The following is a 20,727-nucleotide window of genomic DNA, read 5'->3' as shown; positions in this document are numbered from 1 at the left end:
GCTAATTCTCGTCCAATTAACAGATTTTAATGGGTTCATGGCGTTATTTCAGCGTTTTAGCCGGAAGAAAATTTAACTTAAAATCGACTTAAAAAACGTGCTAACTTACATTTTATTAAAATAAATCGCTATCTCTGATGTAAGTTTAATAAAAGGTTTATTCGAGAGAAAATTTTTTTGCATTTTACTGGGGCAGCAGTATTATATGGACGCATTATTTTATGAAAAAAAGTGGTAAAGGCACCTACTTTTAAGTATGAAATAAATTGCATGGATCAACAAAAGACTGAGTCTTTTAAATGAGCAGTTATTTCGCATCCCTACATGACCGATAAAACTGCTATGAAATAAAATTTATTGGCAGCTATAAATCAGTGGTTAAGTTCAGACTTATTATATTCCACAAAAGATTTGACTTAATATGTTGTATATTTCGTACGTACGCCGGAAAAGTCAAGAAAGTCTCAGATCGTTCGACTATAGCAGCTTATCCCTCGTAACTCAACGCGCTCGTTTATCTGCACTTTTGTTTATTTACTAAATAAAAAAAAGGTAATTGTGCAGTTTAACTTACACACCTCCGAATGACTTAAAATTTTAGGATGTTTTACAGTTTTTTATTTTGAACAAGAATATGTAAATTGTTTTTGTTGAAAAGCATATTTAATACAATTTTTATTAATTTTTTTTTTTTTACTTGGACATTACTTATGTACCTTTTTTACGTATGATTTTATTAATAATGTAAAAAATTTTAAAATTAATTTGTTTATAGTCTCTGTCACTCATTTATTATTATAACTGTACTAATTTTTGTGAAAATAAAAAACAAATAGAATATACTTGTTGAGAATAAAAAACTAAACATTATACTAAAATTTCAAATCATTCGGAGGTGTGTAAGTTGAACTTCATAAATTACCAAAAAAAAATTCCAGGCAACCAATCCCCATTAATCGAATGCGCTTGCATTTAATGCTAGTGATTGTTTGATAAATTATATAAACCAAAAGCAGCTAATCTTGGATTAATAGGGATTGGCTGCCTGGGATTTTGTTTATTTAGTAAATAAACAAAACTACAGACAAGCAAGCACGTTAAGTTACTGGGGATAACATGCTTGGAATTTTAACGATTATAGGTACAATGTTATTTAAATGCCAGTAACTTTATTGGGTTCGTTGAAATTAACTACTTAGAATTATTTACGGAGCGTCTTTTATGCTTAATATGATAAAAAAACTTTTGTAGCACTGAGGTATTAGGGATTATGTATTTGGATATCGTGTTTTCGGGCTTAGCGGACTGTGTCCCCGAGTTTCGGATGTTCGAACGATGCGCAAGGGCCAGCGATGGGATATAGTTCCGGCCAGATTTGGGAATTCTCTAGGACCCAACCTCTCTGACGTGGGAAATCACTAGATCAAAAAAAAAAATAGTACCGAAGGTGACGCGCGAGATTCAAACAAGCTCCAATAAAATAAGCATCTATCACCCAATGACCCGGGAAGCTTACTGGCCACTCTGTTAAATAAATAATTAATAATAAATAACACAAGCACCTATCACCGATTGACCCAGGGCGCTTACTGGCCACTCTGTTGAATAAATAATTATTAATGACACAAGCGCCTATCACTTTATGACCTGGGGCGCTTACTAGCCACTCTTTTATATAAATAATGATTAAAAAATAACACAAGCGCCTATCAACTGATGACCCGGGGTGCTTACTGGCCACTCTGTTAAATAAATAATTAATAATAAATAACACAAGCACCTATCACCGATTGACCCAGGGCGCTTACTGGCCACTCTGTTGAATAAATAATTATTAATGACACAAGCGCCTATCACTTTATGACCTGGGGCGCTTACTGGCCACTCTGTTAAATAAATAATTATTAATAAATAACAAGCGCCTATCACCTGATGACCTGGGGCGCTTACTGGCTGCTCTGTTAAATCAACAATTATTAATAAATAACACAAGCGCCTATCATCTGATGACCCGGGGCGCTTACTGGCCACTCTGTTAGATAAATAATTATTAAAATAACACAAGCGCCTATCACTCAGTGACTTGGGGCGCTTACTGGCAACTCTTTTAAATAAATATTTATTTATAAATAACACAAGCGCCTATCACCTGATGACCCGGGGTGCTTACTGGTAACTCTGTTAGATAAATAATTATTAAAATAACACAAGCGCCTATCACTCAGTGACTTGGGGCGCTTACTGGCAACTCTTTTAAATAAATATTTATTTATAAATAACTCAAGCGCCTATCACCTGATGACCCGGGGTGCTTACTGGTAACTCTGTTGAATAAATAATTATTGCAATAACACAAGCGCCTATCACCGTATCACCTGGGGCGCTAATTGCAAATCTAGTAAATAAATAATTATTAATAAATATGTTAAGCACTTTTTTCGTGATGATCCAGGACACTTATTTGCAAAACTATTAAATAATAAAAAGTTAATCGATAACATAAGTTATTATATCGTAATTTTGATTGCTTATCTAGTACGTCAAAGATCTTTTCAATAGGTGCGCTCGTAATTACTTGATAATTTATTATTCAATAGTAGCCAGTAAGTACCCCTGGGTCATTCGGTGATAGGCGCTTGTGTTAATAACAATTATTTATTTAACAGAGTTGCCAGTAAGCGCCCTAAGTCACTGAGTGATGGGTGCTTGTGTTATTTATTAATAATTATTTATCTAACAGATCAGCCAGTAAGCGCCCCGGGTTATTGGGTGATAGGCGCTTGTGTTATTAACAATTATTTATTGAACAGAGTGGCCAGTAAGCACACTGGGTCATCAGGTGATGGATGCTCGTGTTATTGGACCTCATTTGAATCTCGCGCGTCGCCTTCGGTACTATTTTTTTTTTGATCTAGTTATTTCCCACGTCAGATAGGTCGGGTCCTAGAGAATTCGCAAGTCTGGCCGGAACTATATCCCAACACTGGCAAGGGCCAGCGATGGGATATAGTTCCGGCCAGATTTGGGAATTCTCTAGGACCCAACCTCTCTGACGTGGGAAATCACTAGATCAAAAAAAAATTAGTACCGCAGGTGACGCGCGAGATTCAAATAAGGTCCAATAACACAAGCATCCATCATCTGATGACCCGGGGCGCTTACTGGCCACTCTTTTAAATAAATAATTATTAATAAATAATACTAGCGCCTATCACCTGATGACCCGGGGCGCTTACTGGCCACTCTTTTAAATAAACAATTATTAATAAATAACACAAGTGCCTATAACCCAATGACCCGGGGCGCTTACTGGCCACTCTGTTAAATAATCAATTAATAATAACACAAGCGCCTATCACCTAATGACCCGGGGCGCTTACTAGCTACTATTGAATAATAAATTATCAAGTAATTACAAGAGCGCTAATTAAAAAGATCTTTGTCGTACTAGATAGGCAATCAAAATTGTGATATAATTAATGTTATCGATCAACTTTTTATCATTTAATAGTGTTGCAAACAAGTTTTCTGGATCCTCAGGAAGAAGGTGCTTGACATACTTATGAATAATTATTTGTTTACTAGATTTGCAATTAGCGCCCCAGGTAATACGGTGATAGGCGCTTGTGTTATTTATTAATAATTATTTATTTAACAGTTTTGCCAGGAAGCGCCCTGGGTCATCAGGTGATAGGCGCTTGTGTTATTTATTAATAATTATTTATTTAACAGAGTGGCCAGTAAGCGCCCCGGGTCAATAGGTGATAGGCGCTTGTGTTATTTATTAATAATTATTTATTTAAAAGAGTGGCCAGTAAGCGCCCCGGGTCATCAGGTGATGGATGCTTGTGTTATTGGACCTTATTTGAATCTCGCGCGTCACCTTTGGTACTAATTTTTTTTTGATCTAGTGATTTCCCACGTCAGAGAGGTTGGGTCCTAGAGAATTCCCAAATCTGGCCGGAACTATATCCCATCGCTGGCAAGGGCTCGGCCAATCAGAGGTTAGCTGCGCACAAACGTGCGCGAGTTCTCAGCACAATGACACAATCTCGGCACACTGAGCACAGTACTGTGAAATTAAGCTTCTGGCTCCATTCGCCAGGTGGCTAAGCCTCAAACTTTGCTTTCCTGCAAATACATGAAAATCAATTCATAGCGCTGTCCTATTCTAATCAAAACCAATCGCAATGCACACATAAACAAGTGATTGTATATACTCATGCAAGCTTGTGTGCTTATGTTAGTGAGAGTATGTAAAAGTTCATTCGTGGATATATAAGGTAGAAGAGTAAAAGTAAAGAAAAATGTGTGATGACATTTATGAAGTGTGAGTGGAAGATAGGAGATGCGCGCGCTTGCATACACATGTTTGCATAGAGATTCATGTACTTATGGCAAATGAGTAGAAGAGAAGGGAAAGTGAAAAAGAGAGGCCTACTAGTAGCATCAGCAGCAGCGTAGCAGCACACGTTTATCATCGCCAGAACGAAGTAGTACGTACATCGTCGTACAACGTCGTTCAACACGCCTGAACAACAAATCACTTCAAACGCACAGTTTTCTAATTAAAAATTATCTGAGACGTCACAGTCACTGCAAATTTTTATTACGTATACTTTAAAAATAACTTAATGTTTATTAGTCTTGCATGACGTACTTGCTATTGTATAATAATAATCTGAAATTTAAAAAAAAGTCAAGTAATTGTCAAATTAGTGTACTTATCCCGAGAGTGATCGAGTATACTTACAAAAAAATTTAGACATTTCGGAATGTAATCATGTATGCACTAATAATAAAGAATTGACGTTATTATTTCAGCTATTGAGGCCTTTTATAATACGAGAAAAATACTCACTTTGTGTTATTAAATACTTCATAAAATACATCACTAATTCAATTGATTCAAGCATCTTTGTAAAAATTGTTGGCTGGATTTTTCTTTCATGCTCTTGATTATAATAACATCGATCATTTCACAAACCACTTGAATAAATAATTCAGTACAACGTCAAAAAAATACCATAGCTCACCACCATCAGTTCAAAGCTACTGCAAACAGCATATATTATTACGCGAGGTCTTAACTTGTCAAGAACGTATCTTCTCACACTTGAAGTGAATGTTCGACAGTTGGTCGCGATTTGTCCTACCATGCCACTTCTTCGAATGCGCGACATATGCAAATTATACATGTGCATCTCGAACATTAATAGAGCCCGATAAAGACAAAACTTACTATGTATTTTTGATTGCATTACAATGAAAAAAAAATTGTTTTAAATTTTTTTTCATTATACGTACAATTCACTTGCTCAGCAATGAGGACCTTATTTTACATGGCTTCCAACCCATTAGACCGCGGTTGGAACTACACACATAAAAAATTGGTTTCCTAGAGGTGTGAGCCAAGTAAGTAAAGATCGAGTCTCGACCTTGAAAAGCCTATAGTACAATTGCAAACAAGGTTTTTTTGCTACGGATACAAAGTCCTACATTGCGTCATTGACTCAATTCTTTCCCTGAGGTGGGAGTGTATTTGAAGCCTATAGCAAAAAAATCATGTATTAAAATTAAATGAGTGCATCGACTGCAGCTACCCTTGCAGTCCCTGTCAGCGATACCTCTCATGTGAGAAAACAGTAGTTACTAAAATAACTATAGCGCCATTGCCAGAGTAGCTATTTTGTGGCACAAAAATCCGTAAAAACGTCCTGGTTGAATAGCCCTTATGTGTCAAACATTATTTTCCATACTAAAAGAGCAGTCAACGTGTAATGTCATAAAAAACGACTTGAGACAAGAAAAATATCATTCTTACCTTGAACATTTTTTAAAAAAGAGTGCGCCTTAAGTATTAAAAAAGAATTTAGCTTTGATAAACATAAGACTACGGAAAACCAGACAACCCAGTGATAGACAAAGGGAGTTAAACAGAGGAGATGATAATCGTTACTTTTTCCAAAGGTGCAATGTTTAGTAAAATTTGCATTCCACCCTTACGCAAAGGCGAAATTCATATTTCACTGTTTTGTGAAGAGTAATTCTTGGGATTGTATCTTATGCAATTTTATGCACTTTTATTTTTGTAGAGTATCGCAATTTGTATTTAACTATTTTGTAAAGATTTTCATTATTTGGTTCTATAATCCTCCAAACTAAAAAAAGCGAATTTTAGTTGTCTACTTTTATAAAGTAAAACATAATGTTTTACTTTTTTATAAAAATTGAATTATCAGATTTCATCGTTTGAAAGAGCGAGTTTTAATTTTCTACTTTTATAAAGTAAAAAACAGTATTTCGCTCTTTTGTATAGATTGAATTATACGTTTTTGTCTTTAAAAATAGTAAATCTCAGTTTTCTAATTAAACAATTCCATTTTTTAAAAGAGCAAAATGCTCATTTTCTACTTTTGCAAATATTTTTTTTATTGATTCGCTCTCTGAAAAGTAAGAATTAACCAAATCAATCTTTTACAAAGAGTACAACGATTAATTTAATCTTTGCAAGGCCAATTTTTATTCTTTTAGCTTTAGAGTGTATCAAGCTAGACGATTGTGACAACATGGAGGCTTATGTAGCTGAAGTATTCGCGTTACTCGATGAAATGGCAAATGCCAAGGTCACCTTGCCCGAAGAGCTGAAAGCATCGTTTTTATTGTTTGGTTTGCCAGAGCGTTTTAGTCCTATGTTAAAAGCCTTAGAATCATCTTCCGAGAAATTGACCTTTGATGACGTCAAATGGAAACTTTTACCGTAACTGCTAAAGCGAGTAACGAACATACACAGAGTTTGTTTGTCAACAAACGTAGTTATACAAACCATAAACCAACTCAGCAGGGTCAAAACACAGTTTTTCCAAAAAATTCAAAAAACGACAACAAAGGTAAACTGAGAAATATTCGCTGTTATAAATGTAACAAGTGTGGACATCTAGCAAAGCAGTCTCGAGCTCAGATAAACACTGTCGAGACTGCAGAGACCGGTGACGATCAAAATACCGATGTTTTTGCTGTTTCTTTTTTGAACTTGGCGGCAATTACAACTGTGTGTCATCAAGATTGGGTGATTGACTCTGGTGCATCTAATCATACATGTAACGATCGTGATTTAAGTAATACAATTTCCGCAAGTATAGTGAAAGCTGTAACAGTTGCAAATAACCAGAATTTACCGGTGTGTGCTCAAGGCGTCGTATGTCTCCAAGCAGACAAGTCTAATGGTGTCGTTGAAGCCACATTTAAAAATGTATTATGTGTGCCAGATTTAAATTTAAATTTGTTATCAGTGGCTAAAATAACTGATGCCGAAAATTCAGTGCTTTTTACAAAAAGGGAGTGCAAAATCTTGAATCAAAAAAATAAAGTGATTCTTACAGGAACCTCGGAACGCACTTCTTGCCTTGAGTTCTCGTTGGTTGATGCCTCTTTGCTGCTGTGGATCTACGAAATGGCGCATGTTCTGGATAGGGCGTCTGCGACGACGTTGTCGGTGCGTCGTGTGTGCTCAAACTTGGCGTTGAAACGTAGCAGGTATTCCAGCTGCCGCGCTTGTCGTGGCAATGCCTTGTCTGAGCGTTGATTCGGCGCGTGCACCAAAGGGAATGATCTGTGAACACAGTAAAAGAGTGGCCTTCGAGAAGTCTCTCAAAGTGTTTGACTGCCGAGAAGATGGCGAGCAGCTCTCTGTCGTAGGCACTGTAGTTGCATTGCGTAGCATCCAATTTCTTGGAGAAAAAACCCAACGGTTTTTAAGTGCCATCTGGTTGTTGTTGCTCCAGTGCAGCTCCCATGGCAGTTTGCAAGGCGTCAATCCAGAGGGCCAGTGGGGCACCAGACAGAGATAATGTAGTTCAGGCGGCATTAATGATGCCGTTCTTGCATTTTTCGAAAGCTTGGTTGGCTTCGGGCGTCCAAGTCAGCTTGGCTTTCTTGGATAGTCCTTTGAGTAGGTCGTGAAGTGGCGCTTGATCCTCTGCCATGTGAGAAGTACAACGCCTATAATAATTGACTACGCCTAGGAAGCGGCGAAGCTCCGTGGTAGTGCCGGGATTGGTGTACGTCTTGATGGCGTCAATTTTTGCTGGCGCCGGCTGGAGACCTTCTGCCGAGACTTGATAACCAAGGTATATGACCTTGGCCTGGCCAAAAAAGCATTTTTCTTCATGCACATGAAGGTTGTTCTCGCGAAGAGTTGCCTTAAATGGCCCAGGTGCTCCTCGTGGTTACTGGAGACGACGATAATATCATCTATGTATGCCTTCGCAAATGGAAGTTTGCGCAGCACGTAATCGATGGATCTCTGCATAGACTGTGCAGCGTTGCGTAATCCCAAGGGTGTTCCCAGGAACTTAAACAGCCCAAAAGGTGTGGTCACCGCTGTCTTCTCTACATCTTCGTCTACAATCGGTATTTGGTAGAACGCTTTGCGCAGATCTACCGTTGAGAAAACGTTGCCAAAGCTCTCCTGCAGAAGGTCCTCTATGATGGGCAGAGGGTAGCGATCCGGGGTGGTACAGGCATTTAAACGTCGATAATCACCTGTGACACGCCATGAATCCTTGTTGGGCACCATGTGTAGTAGACCCGCCCATTGGCTTTCAGAGGGTCGAACAATGCCTTTCTCCAGGAGGCTTGCAAAGGAGCTCTTTGCAGCTGACAGCTTGTCTCCCACCAGCCTGCGAAATCGTTCAAACACAGGTGGCCCAGTGGTGTTGATGGTGTGTCTCACTGGAAGTCCCAGGATCGAGGTGGGCGTGGTGTTTGTCTCGAAGATGTCTGCAAACTCCTGCTGCAAGGCTTTGTATTTATGAGCCAACACCTCGTCGGGTGTAGGCATGATTGGCGCTACTGTGGAGACTGAGTGAAGTGCTGCACGGGCAAGTGTTCCTTTAGAGGTCAGACCTGTAAGGGGATCAATGATGCAACCATTTTTCATGTCGACAAGCAAACCGTGTTTTGCCAGGAAATCTGCTCCTAGGATTGCGTGTGGAACCTCGGCGATGATGACGTCGCATGCTAGGTCCCGCTGGAGGCCGATGTTGAGCAGTAACTGTTGTTGGCCGTAGGTGTTAATTGGCGTTGCGTTGGCTGCGTAGAGCACTAGTAGTTGCGGTTGCAGGCCTGTGGCAGACCTGGAAAGTTATAGCAAAGAGACAGCTGAACCGGTGTCTGCCAGGAACCTCGTGGCCGTCTTTGTATCGCGCAGGTGTAGGCGGATTTCATGCTGCGCACTGACCTCTGCCGCCTGACACAGAGGTTGCGTCACTAGTTTCCCTGAGGCGCTGGCTTAGCATTGGGGTGCGAGCAAGGTGGAAAACAGGTACGAGCTTTATCGCCAAACCTGTCATGGTACCAGCACCACTGTTGATTTCCGCCTGCTGACTGACTGCGTCCTCTTGAAGCTGACCTGTTGCGAAAGCGGCTGTGTCCTCGTTGCTGCTTTTGCTGTTGAGAGGCCTTCTGATTTGCAGCAAGTTGGAGGATGGCGGCTTCCAAGGCAGCGAGTCTCTCCATCACTGGGTCTTTATTGAGCGCGAAAACACCTACTCCCGTTGTAGTAACGATTTCGTCTGCTGCCTGGTGCATGGCTTCAATGTTCCCGGGTTTGAAAATTTTAAGCAGGTTCTGAGCATTGACTGGAAGAAGAAAGCGTCATTTGACCTTGAGTGTCTCATCAGAGACTCGGAAACCTGCTAGGCCCTTCATCTTCCGCCACAGTTGCGAGGATTTCAAATTGTTCAGCCTCAGGTTGGTGAGCAGGCTGTGTAGCTTCTGCTCCTCTGATTCTGTTGTGCGCTTCAAGATCGTCTCCTTGAGAGTCTTGTATTTTTCTAAAGCTGGAGGGGTACTAACAATATTGGCGAGCTTGGACGTCGTTTCACTATCCAAAACGCTGAAAACGGCATAAAATTTTGCTGCGTCGTCCGTAACGGTGTGGAAGACTACCTCTGCTTGTAAAAACCATAGGTCGGGCATTGCGTGCCAAAAAGGCTGTAGCACGCTCTTGTGTGTTGACATGACGCCGTTTGCCTCTGTCGATTCCTTGGAAAGATTAGTGGGGTCAGAGAGGTTACCTTGAATGTTCCTTGTCTCCTGGTAAAAAAAAAGAGGCGTTCCTCTGAGCCCTTCCTCGGAGGTGTCGTCGATGTCGAAGAACGGGAGAGCTGCGAAACCTAGCAGCAAAGCGTCCGGGTCGTTAGGAACGGGGCCAAGATCGAAGCCACGTAGAGGGTCGTCTTGTTCGCTAATTGAGCGTTTGGATGCTGTCGCGCGACCTCTTCCTCTTTCGTGACCGGGAGACCAGCTGCGGCCGCGTGTGTCGTATTGTTGACAGGGGGCCTTGACGTGTGTTGTGTTCGAGAGAAAGGCCTCGAGCTCGCCCTCGTAGGCACACTTGGCTACGCGTCTCCGTGGTGGAAACGTCCACGTGTCACGAGTACTTCACGAGCAACTTGCACTCTCGAAAAGAGTCAAAAAAAGTCTACGCAAATATCAGCCGAACAATTTTTTTGCACTCAAGTTGTGTTAGCGAGCACAGAATCACCGCAAGCAAAAAACACTGAAGAAAGAAAAACAACAGAGACTCACGTCCTGCTTTTCTAAAGTCGGGTCACCACTTGTTGGATGCTTTGGGAGCGGGATTCTTGAATTCAAGTTAAGGCGCTACATGTCGACAGTCATACTAGCTACTCCTGCTCCAACACATATACTCCCACTCATACACATACACTCGGACGCGGCGCTGTTTACAACAATAGACGACGATGCTTTTGGTACATCTTCGCAGCACGGCAATTACAAGCATATATACATATGTGGCGAAGTACTACAAATCCTTATTTACTAAGTACATGTGTGTGTGTTTTCGTATGCCGTAACTCTTGATGCATGTGTTTCCGCAACTCTCTTGTCTTCTTTTCTCTCCTTGGCGCTACTCCTTGTATCCGATTACTCTTAAGTAGAACATAAAACATACAGACCTGGGCCTTTATTAGCTTCTTGTAAATAAAAGTAGATTCCACATTGATGACGCGTTTCGGCGCTTAATGCTGTAGGGTCAGAGAAAAATGACTCCGTCATACCCTTCATCAAAAAAAAAAATCAAACACATACAGGGAGTACCCACAATTGTAGATGCTACCGACTACCAAGCATTTCGTTCCCATACAGAATAATAATGATAAAAACCTTCAGCATATTTATGTATACTACCAAAACATCCATTCTATGTATAATAAGCTTACAACACTTGAAACTACACTACATACTCTTACAATAGTACCTGAATTAATTATTTTTACTGGAACATGGCTCAAACCACACACTCTTTCCTCTGAATTGCCACTACATAATTACTCAATTTATAGACGGGATAGGCAAAAAGTAGAGTCTTCTCATAGACGTGGTGGAGGTGTTCTTGTAGCGGTTAGCAAACGTCTTACAGTAAGTAGAGTGCCTACTGATGGTAATTTAGAATGTGTGGTTGTGCACTTCAAACTAACTGAAGTTAGCTACATACTAATAGCTGTATATTTAGCACTAAATTTGCCTTTATCTGTCTTCACTGAGTTGTGTGATCTTGTTGAGGTACTCCATGATCAACTCATCATCAGTAAGTTCATAATATGTAGTGACTTTAATTTGGCCAACTTCTCATGGACTAATTATCCACTTTAACTAGATACAATGGGATACACTACCCCAGATCGTCGTCTTGCTGCAACTCGTCTACTCCATACCTGCAACGCTATCGATCTTCAACAATTGTTCACACCTATTGCTGGATATAATTATACCTAAGATCTGCTCTTTGCCTGTTCTCAATCAATAACCATTGCTGATGCACGGGAAATGATTCTACCGACAGACCAGCACCACTCACATAGTGCCTTTTACACACATTGGCGTCAATAAACGAGTGAATAAAACTGAATACAGGGTCTTTAAGAATGTTAATTACTCTGAAACATGTAGTGCTTTAAGTGATATAGATTAGACTAACTTGTTTAGTGATAAAACTACAGAAGACTGTGCTCACTATTTTTACAATATTATTTGTAAAATTATTGATAAATTCATTTCAACACGTTATGTTTCTAGTTTTAAACCCCCTTTATGGTTTACCCAAGATTTGCTTGATATCATTCGCTTAAAGAGATTAGCACTTTATATCTGGAAATCGAGTAATTTACTAAGAGATTATATTGAACTTAAAAGGCTCAGAGCTGAAAGCGTCAATTTATCTCGTACTCTCTATCGGAACTATGTTAATTTATCTGGATTTGGACTACAAAAAGATGTACGTCGATTTTGGAGCTTTATTCGAGCCCGTTCCGACTCTAGTTAGATCCCAGACACTATTCACTTTAACCAAGAGACAGCAATATCACCTCATGACAAATGCCAACTATTTGCAAAATACTTTTCCTCATTTTTTTCAAGACCATCCACCATTTCATCTCTCACTTCACCTCGCACTTCAGTAAACATAGACATGTCTTTTTCTTCTGCCCAAATTTCCACCGCAATTACACATCTAAAACCATCAAATATTCCTGGCCCCGATTTCATCCCTGTATGATTGATCATCAATTGCCGTCATCTCTTATCTCTCCCCTTAGCCATATTTTTAACTAAATCGCTCAGTAAAGGCACTTTCCTCAGTGTTTGGAAGTCCTCATACGTATTCCCGATTTATAAGTTAGGTGACCTTTCACTTACCTCTAATTTTATGCCAATAGTTCGACCCAGTTCAATACCTAAACTTTTCGACTATCTAGTCCACCAAAGATTATTCTTTATCGTGTCACCTTCAATCCACCACCAACATCACGGGTTTGTTGAGGGTTGCTCTACTTTAACTAATTTACTTACGCTTAGTCATTTTGTGTCTTCAACGTTGGAGGAGGGATATCAGGTCGATGTCATTTTCTTAGACATGGCCAAAGCCTTTGATAGTGTTCCACATGATATTGTACTATCTAGGGCTATTGACTTTGGTCTTGGGGGCAATGTTCTAAAATGGTTAGCCTCTTTCCTCTGTGACAGAACTTTGATGGTAGCATTAACTGGATCAACATCTGATAAATTTTCTGTCTCTTCTGCTATTTCACAGGGCTCTCACATCGGTTCGCTTCTCTTTTCCATGGTTATGAATAATTTCCCGTCTTCTATTTCCACCTCATCGTGCTTAATATATGCTGATGATGTACAATAATTTGGAAAAATCAATACACCCAGTGACTCTGCTGGCCTCTAGTTGGATCTTACCAGAGCTGCCATCTAGTGTGCAAATAATGGTTTCACTGTTTACGAGAATAAATGCAAAATACTATCAGTTACCAAATCAAAATCTACAATATTCTTTCAATACACAATTACTGGCACACCTATTAATAAAGTTGAATCATTATCTGACCTAAGAGTTACTCTTGAATCTACCTGAGATATTAACGGTCATATTAACAAAATAGTTGCCAAATCACTAAAAAACCTAGGATTCATCCAAAGATGTACACGTGATTTTACCAGACATGAGTCCATAATACATTTATTCAAGTCGTTGGTTCTGCCTCAACTTACATATGCCTCAATTATTTGGACACCCTATACACAAGCTAACTTTTCACTACTTTGTTAAGTAGAGACTACAGTAACTACCTTAAAGGATTAATACATCTTTCACCCATCGTGAATAAACGATTGTTACAATCGGTTAAAGTGTCAGATTAACTTTTTCAAAACAATCAAGTACGAATGCCTTTGTACAATGGCTTATTTAAGGAATCCTGTTTTACAAATTAAGTGTGAGTTTATAATTTTGGCAAATACGCCATCTACAGCAAGTTAAATAAATTAAAATATTCAAGGCAATTATAATAAATTTAGAACTAAAATACGCTTCATGTTCAGACGGTTCTTTTAATTCTACCTGGAAATCATATAAAAAATCAAAGATTCTATTTTAATTAAACAATACTATTTTAAGTCATAACGTATAAGCATACTTCATTGTTAAATAAATAATGAAATGGTACAAAACTAATAATATTAGTTAACTTAAGCAGAGTGCACACTGTGCAAAAAAAAGTTTTCAATGTAAAAAGTCTCAGCTTTCCATCTAGCCTATCAAAAAAAATATTAAAAATGCCTTTTTCGAAACCAATAACCCAATGCTACACTTTGACCATAATTATTTGCCACTACTAATCAAATTTTCCGTAAAACCCATAGAACTCGTACATAAATACCACGACTGCTTATTCTTATTCAATCTTACACATAATCACATACACTGGCCTGATTTATCTGCTCTCTTATTACCTACAAATCTCCTCCACAACCTCAGAAATGCCCGAACTATTACTGAACAAACCCACACGAATAATTATTTATACTTCTCGCCTATACCCCGTTTAAGAAGACATTTCAATTCCACATTTCAATATTCACCCAATACAGATAATATACTGCATTTTAAATCAAACCTTCACACTCTAATTTCAACTCAACAGTGCCCTACAAACTAAACATCCTCATATTTTTACCCTTTCTCTTCAGACTTAATCCTGCTACTATGTAATATCAGTTTATTGTTTATTCAAATTATATTTGGCTTATATACATTAGTAAAAAGCTACATTGTATATTTGTTTTATATTATTTCAAATATTTTGTTATGGTACTTATTACTTAGATATATTTTTTGTTTTGCGCCCAGCGATATGCATACACCAAATTTTTAAACTTATGTAATTGGGTTACTGAACCGTTAGTTAAATGAATAAATAAATAAATAATCGTCTCATAACGTCATTTTTACTGTTAAACAAAAATCGTTGCGCATGGTTAAATATCCTCATAAGAGATATCGAATTGCAAATGTTGAGGAATTTTTATTAAAAAATGTAAGTGTGAATTATGTTGCAAAATTGAAATTTGAAATGGCAATTATCGCCCTATTTGGATCTGTAACTCCGCGAAAAAAAGTTTTTAGGTAATCTAACTAGCACTGATAGGTGGATAACTAAATAACGAAGAAATTACTATTGCTATTTGGTCGATGTTCAGGCCATGTATTCTGATCATAATCCAAAGCGATTCTAATAGTTTTTGCCGTAATCACAGGAAATTCCTTATGATACGCTTTGTCTACTCATCACATATATAAATAAAGAGAATGCCGTATCCTAATTTCTTCTTAATACTGATTAAAAGAATGAAACGAGAATCAATGACAAATTTTATAAGCACAAATAAATTTTTTTTTTATTGTTTATGGTCTGACTATCCGTTTTATAATATTTATACGCTTTTTATTTCACCACTTTATAGGACCAGTTAAATCAACAAGTTTGGATCCTTCATAGTCAAATGTGCCAGAAAGTTTGGAATTTTTCAGAAAACCATGATTTTGTGACTGCTCTTTTAATTAATTATCCCGACATTTCTACTGAATTCCGTTTTGACTGTGATTGTAAAGAAGAACACTATATTAGAGGTGTTTGCATAATCTTATTAAATTATTGCATTTTTCTTTTCTTGATCGGATTTTTTGGTGTTCCTCAACACTCAAATTAATTAATTTACTGACTTACTATGCTTTTTATTGTGCTGAGCCAAGTTATATGTCTTATTTCCCCTTAGCCAAAGATATTAATACAAAATGAAATTTCGTTATCCTGTTTCAGCTGACTCAAACCAAACCGAAATAAAAAAACTTGGTAAAGAAATTGAAGATCTTGGGTATGATTTAAAGAATGAAGAAAAATGCTACAGTATATTAAAGGAAGATTTAAAGAAGGCTGATGAACAATGGCAAGAGTGTAAAAACAACTCAACAGATCATATCAAGTGAGTTTTGTCCACAAGACTAATACAACAGTAAAGAAAAGCCATAATAATGTTAATAATATTACCTAAAAATGAGTAAAAAACTTGAATCGTTATATAAATAAATAAACACTTGATAAATACTTATTAATTAATATACAGTAAATAATTAAAATTACATCAATGCATTTATTTTTGCTCAGATTGGAAAATAAAATCAGTAATTGTCGGCGACGTGTCATTGACCTCCAAGGAAAACAAATTAGAAAGGATTCTAGTTTGAAAAACAAAGGGATATTCTCAGATAAACAATTTGATACCAATGGATCCAGCATTTTTGATCAACCAAGTTATAATAATTTCATAGTTCCATTCTTAAAAACTCAATGTTTGAACAACGAATCACAAACTTTAATACCATCTATTCAAACGGATTGTAATTTAAAGAGAAAGTTAAGTGACACTAACAGAGAATCAGTTACTAATGATCTTCACTTTATAAAAGCTAGCACCTATTTAAAAAATACAAATAGTTTGACACTTTCAAATGATTTCTCGGATTGCAAAAACGTTACAAATATTACTGTAAGTAGCAAAGTATCTTTATATTTAATGACTACTGTTGGTATTATTTGTATTATCGTGTAATAGTATTTACTATTAGATACAACTAATTTTTTATGGCTATATATTTACTGACTAGGGTGTACCGTTATGAGATGATATTCGAAAATTTTTCAGTAATACCAGTAAAAGTATAATTTTATTTATAACTTGAAAGTACGTGAAACCTGGAGACAGTCGGATAAAATAAGCAGAATTCAACGTCTAAATGCCAATTTCCCGTTCGAACTTCTGACTCCTGTTTTTTTTTAAATTGCTTTGAAATAGTGTTTTAAATGAAACATTTGTTTAGGAATTATTTTTCATTATAGCAATTCAGAATTTTTCCATGACTTAAATTTAGAGAAGTTTTAAGTTTTTTGGTATTAAATTATTATTAAGTTATAAGGTATTATATCAATTATTTCCAACAGTCTATTAATTAACATTTATTTATTTACAACCTTTTAACACAATTGCATTTATTAAACCTGTATCGTGTACTTTGTACTAACAGTCATATCTTTCCTTTTTTCTCCCTCTTAGTTAGGTTTTTCTAATAACTGTCGATCCGTGGCCAATCGTGGTCCATGGAAACACCTTTATTTATTTAATGCGTTTTGGCCCCATAAATACGGCTAGCAAAGGTGTTTGACTCAATTCTTTGCCAACTGATTGTTAATGACAATTATCATTAACAAATTTTTTTTAAACATTTATTTTGGTTCAGAATCTTTTTTTTTCATATTGCTTGGCATATTTTGAACGAAAAACTAACTAATCGACGAAATGGCATCCGTGGTAATAGTTCACGCACGATCGTTTTTAGATTCTCGTGTATCGTTGATCATCAGTTCAGGAAAATGTAGCTAAGTTACTGTAATGTAATAAGTTTAGATATTTAGTTTTTTTTTTGTAAAATATGTGGGTTCTAGAAAAATTCGTCAAAAGGACTTTTCAGCTTAAAATAACGAAAATGTGCCAAAAAAATTTTTTTCTTCAAAATATTAATATGTTATAATACACTAACTTGGTTTGATTTGCCTGAACTAATGATTGACGATACCACGCTCTGCCCTTCACACCCCACCACATCTGTAATATCACTACGCCAAATAATCTCGCATCGTGCCACCAAAGCGCGCATCTCAAGAAAAAAAATTTGGATTTTTATTGAATTTGTTTTCTTATTCTTTACCCAAGCTTAGACAGCAATTTATTTTTCTCACTTTTTCCTGACTTTCTAAACACAAATGAGTTAGGAAATAAATTATTATCAGTATTAATATTGATAAAATAGTTTTAGATTTATAACACTCTAATTATTTATTAATATTTTTAGTTTTCGTCAAGTTCTATTATTAGGTTATTATGTTCAAAAATTAAATTGTCTATTTTGATGTTTACAAAATTTGGTTCATTCAATAACAACTAAAATATATTTTTCTTTGGTTTCAGGTACCACCAAGAAAAAAATTTGTTTGCAAGACCAAAAGTATTCTTACGAGAAAATCAAAAGTTTCTAAATAAAACTAAATTGATAAAAGTTCCTTTATTAAGATATTTGAATATGCAAATTCAGAGCAAGATTCAAAAACTCGATTGTATTTAGAAATGTTCATATTCTAATACATATAGATACTTATCATTAATTTTACACTAAAATACAGTGACTACATTATATAGCATTCAATTCCATAAATTTTACTAACAAATTTACCTCTTGATGTTTATATTTAACTCTTTTTTATAATAATAAAATAAACGTGCTAACACTTATACTTTATTATTTTCTTCATAAAAAAGTGTTTAATGACTCGTTTCAGATTGCATTATGAAAGCAGTGTAAATGTTTTATTGTGGCGTGACTACCCACCACAGCATCCTTGGACTAGGCCAAAAATGTGGTGGAAAATCTGCCCTTTCAAACGCGTTCGATCTCAGTTCACTATACTTACGAACAGTTGAAGTGGTAGGACATGACTTCACAGGAAGTCTTTTTTTCGATTGTGTCATGGCGTGATGGAATTTTCCCTGCCTCACGGCATTCTTTGTCGCTAACTACCTGATTCACAGCAAAACTCCATTGATATCCCGACGTCCATTGACTAAATCGTATGATTTTTTGTTCTCCTGATTAAACAGAACTGAAGGGAAAGGACTGGGATTGAGTTGAGGACATCCAAGCTCATCTTACAAGGTTTTTAAATGATATTCCAGTCAAAGAGTTCCAGAATGCCTTCCAATGAAGGTAGAATCGTCTTTGTAAGTGTACTGATGCAGGTAGTATCACAGAATCAGCCAAAAATCATAACAATATCCCTAAAATTCTGACTAGCTAAAAAAAAAGAGTCGTAGTTTTAGTGTGTTAGCCACATTTTTCAAATCTATATTTACTTTAAAGTCTATATTTACTTTACAACTACTCATTTCAACTCATTAAAAGTATCTTAAAAATTGATTGCAAAAAACGGCTTTTTGCTCTCCGGTCAGTAGAATCGGTGACTCTACTAGCCGCCGCTGGAGGCCTTGCCCACTTTCCGCATGCATGTTTTCCTCAAACGCGTTCAAAACGAAATGCGCTTTTTTTGCAATCAATTTTTAAGATACTTCTAATTGGTAAAAATAAATGGAATTTTAGGTACTTGCAGAGTAAATATAGACAAAGAGGAATACGTTTGAAAAATGCACCTATGTTGGCTAACAACTTTCATATGGCCATTTTTTGGAAGGACCTTTTTTCGTTTTTCGCTGTGGTTAGCGAAAAGTTTAGAACCGATTAAACTGAAATTTCGTGTGTATGTTAAAGACTATAATATCTGACTAGTGACCAAATTTTAGCTCTAAATATTGTATAGAGTGCGAATCATTAGGTTTAAAAAAAATTTGAAAAAGATTTGTGAGAAAACGGCTGAACCGATCTGAACCCAATATGGCTCATTTTGTTCGTCTTAAAATTGCACATCTTTTGCTGACTCTTACTGACATTTCTACTTATTAAATTCTGTTTCAATTTGTTATAATACAGTAAAACTACTACCCTATTTTTTTCCAGCTAGTCGGAATTTTCTGGGCCGAAAAACTAATTCTACCATTCTAAGGAGGGGACTACTATAGAGAATATTAACTGTTCGTACCATTCGCATTAATAAATACATCCATCTCAGAAAATACACATTACTTTTATAATGCACTGTGTTTATTTGTCATTCTTTGGCACGACTTTTTAATTAACTGTTCTATGAAGTAGAAATAGATTAACAGCACACAATAATAAATGAATAACGTTGCAAATAATTGCACATTTTCTTGAAAAAGTTATACCTGTGGATTCTTATTAACGAGTAACTAATATATTTCCAGTGTAATAAATGCTATTTGTACACAGAACTTTTAAAAATAATTTGGGATTTATTTTATATCAATTGAAATGATGAAACAGACAGAAGGTTTAATCGTTTGGGTCTTATGTTACGAGATCATCTTAACTTTAAAAAAATGTAATTGTAATTTGGTAATAGAACACATTTTATGTACTGTTTTTTAAATAATAACAGTGAAAAAGACATTTCAGAACCTATCACGTAAATTTGGTCTGGTTAGATTTATGTTGTATCATTTCTTCGCATTCAATGTTAAGTTGATATTTTTTTCATTATAATTTGCTAACCCAATTTTTATCAAATATTTTGAGAGTCAGTTAAAAACATAAGATGAAAAATAAAATGTTTATTATTATGGTTATTATTATCATTATTATTATCATTATTATTATTATTGTTATTATTATTATTATTATTATTATTATTATTATTATTATTATTATTTAGAAGTCTGTACTAAAATAATATATAAAGAGGTAACTTTTAATTGTAAATATCCTAGATCATATTATACTACTAATTCCTTTACGTGGACCAACTGCTTTAAATTTTACTTCAGCTATAATTATGTGAAGGTATGCTTAGATATAGCAAAAATTAATTTACATTTGATTTTCCTCATAATTTCCTCAACTGATCAAATGGCTTTATATTTACGATTTCATATTCAATTAATAATACTTTCTAATGATGTGTGTGTTTGATCGTTAATTTTTTTCTACTTTGTAGTACGTCTATTGATATCTTGTTAAAAAAGGCCTACAACGTACTTGACCTATATATTATGCCGTCATATAATTTCACATTTTACTTTCTGTCCAAACTAAGGGTAATTTAATAAAATTGGCACTTTAATAACATTTTGTAAAATCAAAAAATGATTAGAGTGATGATTCCCTAACTG

The 20,727-nt window shown here is 36.1% G+C and overlaps 1 protein-coding gene across 2 annotated transcripts in view; it reads left to right on the top strand.

Annotated features, from left to right (window-relative positions):
- Positions 1 to 18,114, top strand: part of LOC149376087 (uncharacterized) — a 44,988-nt gene extending 26,874 nt beyond the window's left edge. Inside the window, exons 3-6 of one of the 2 annotated variants that reach the window (XM_089591655.1) lie at positions 15,340 to 15,505; positions 15,696 to 15,858; positions 16,041 to 16,289; positions 17,899 to 18,114. In XM_089591655.1, the coding sequence (XP_089447781.1) occupies positions 15,340 to 15,505; positions 15,696 to 15,858; positions 16,041 to 16,289; positions 17,899 to 18,052 (732 nt within the window). In that variant the 3' untranslated portion in view covers positions 18,053 to 18,114. Of the gene's footprint in view, positions 1 to 15,339; positions 15,506 to 15,695; positions 15,859 to 16,040; positions 16,423 to 17,898 lie in introns of both variants that reach the window. The other variant, XM_089591649.1, reaches the window with a different exon arrangement.
- The last annotated feature ends 2,613 nt before the right edge of the window (positions 18,115 to 20,727 follow it).

This window comes from Copidosoma floridanum, unplaced genomic scaffold (assembly GCF_036245765.1).
Source record: "Copidosoma floridanum isolate Cflo_tuat_1 unplaced genomic scaffold, Cflo_Japanese_pri ptg000001l, whole genome shotgun sequence".
NCBI lineage: Eukaryota > Metazoa > Arthropoda > Insecta > Hymenoptera > Encyrtidae > Copidosoma > Copidosoma floridanum.
Note: the sequence above shows the minus strand (reverse complement) of the source record. Positions and strands in the feature narration are given on the sequence as shown.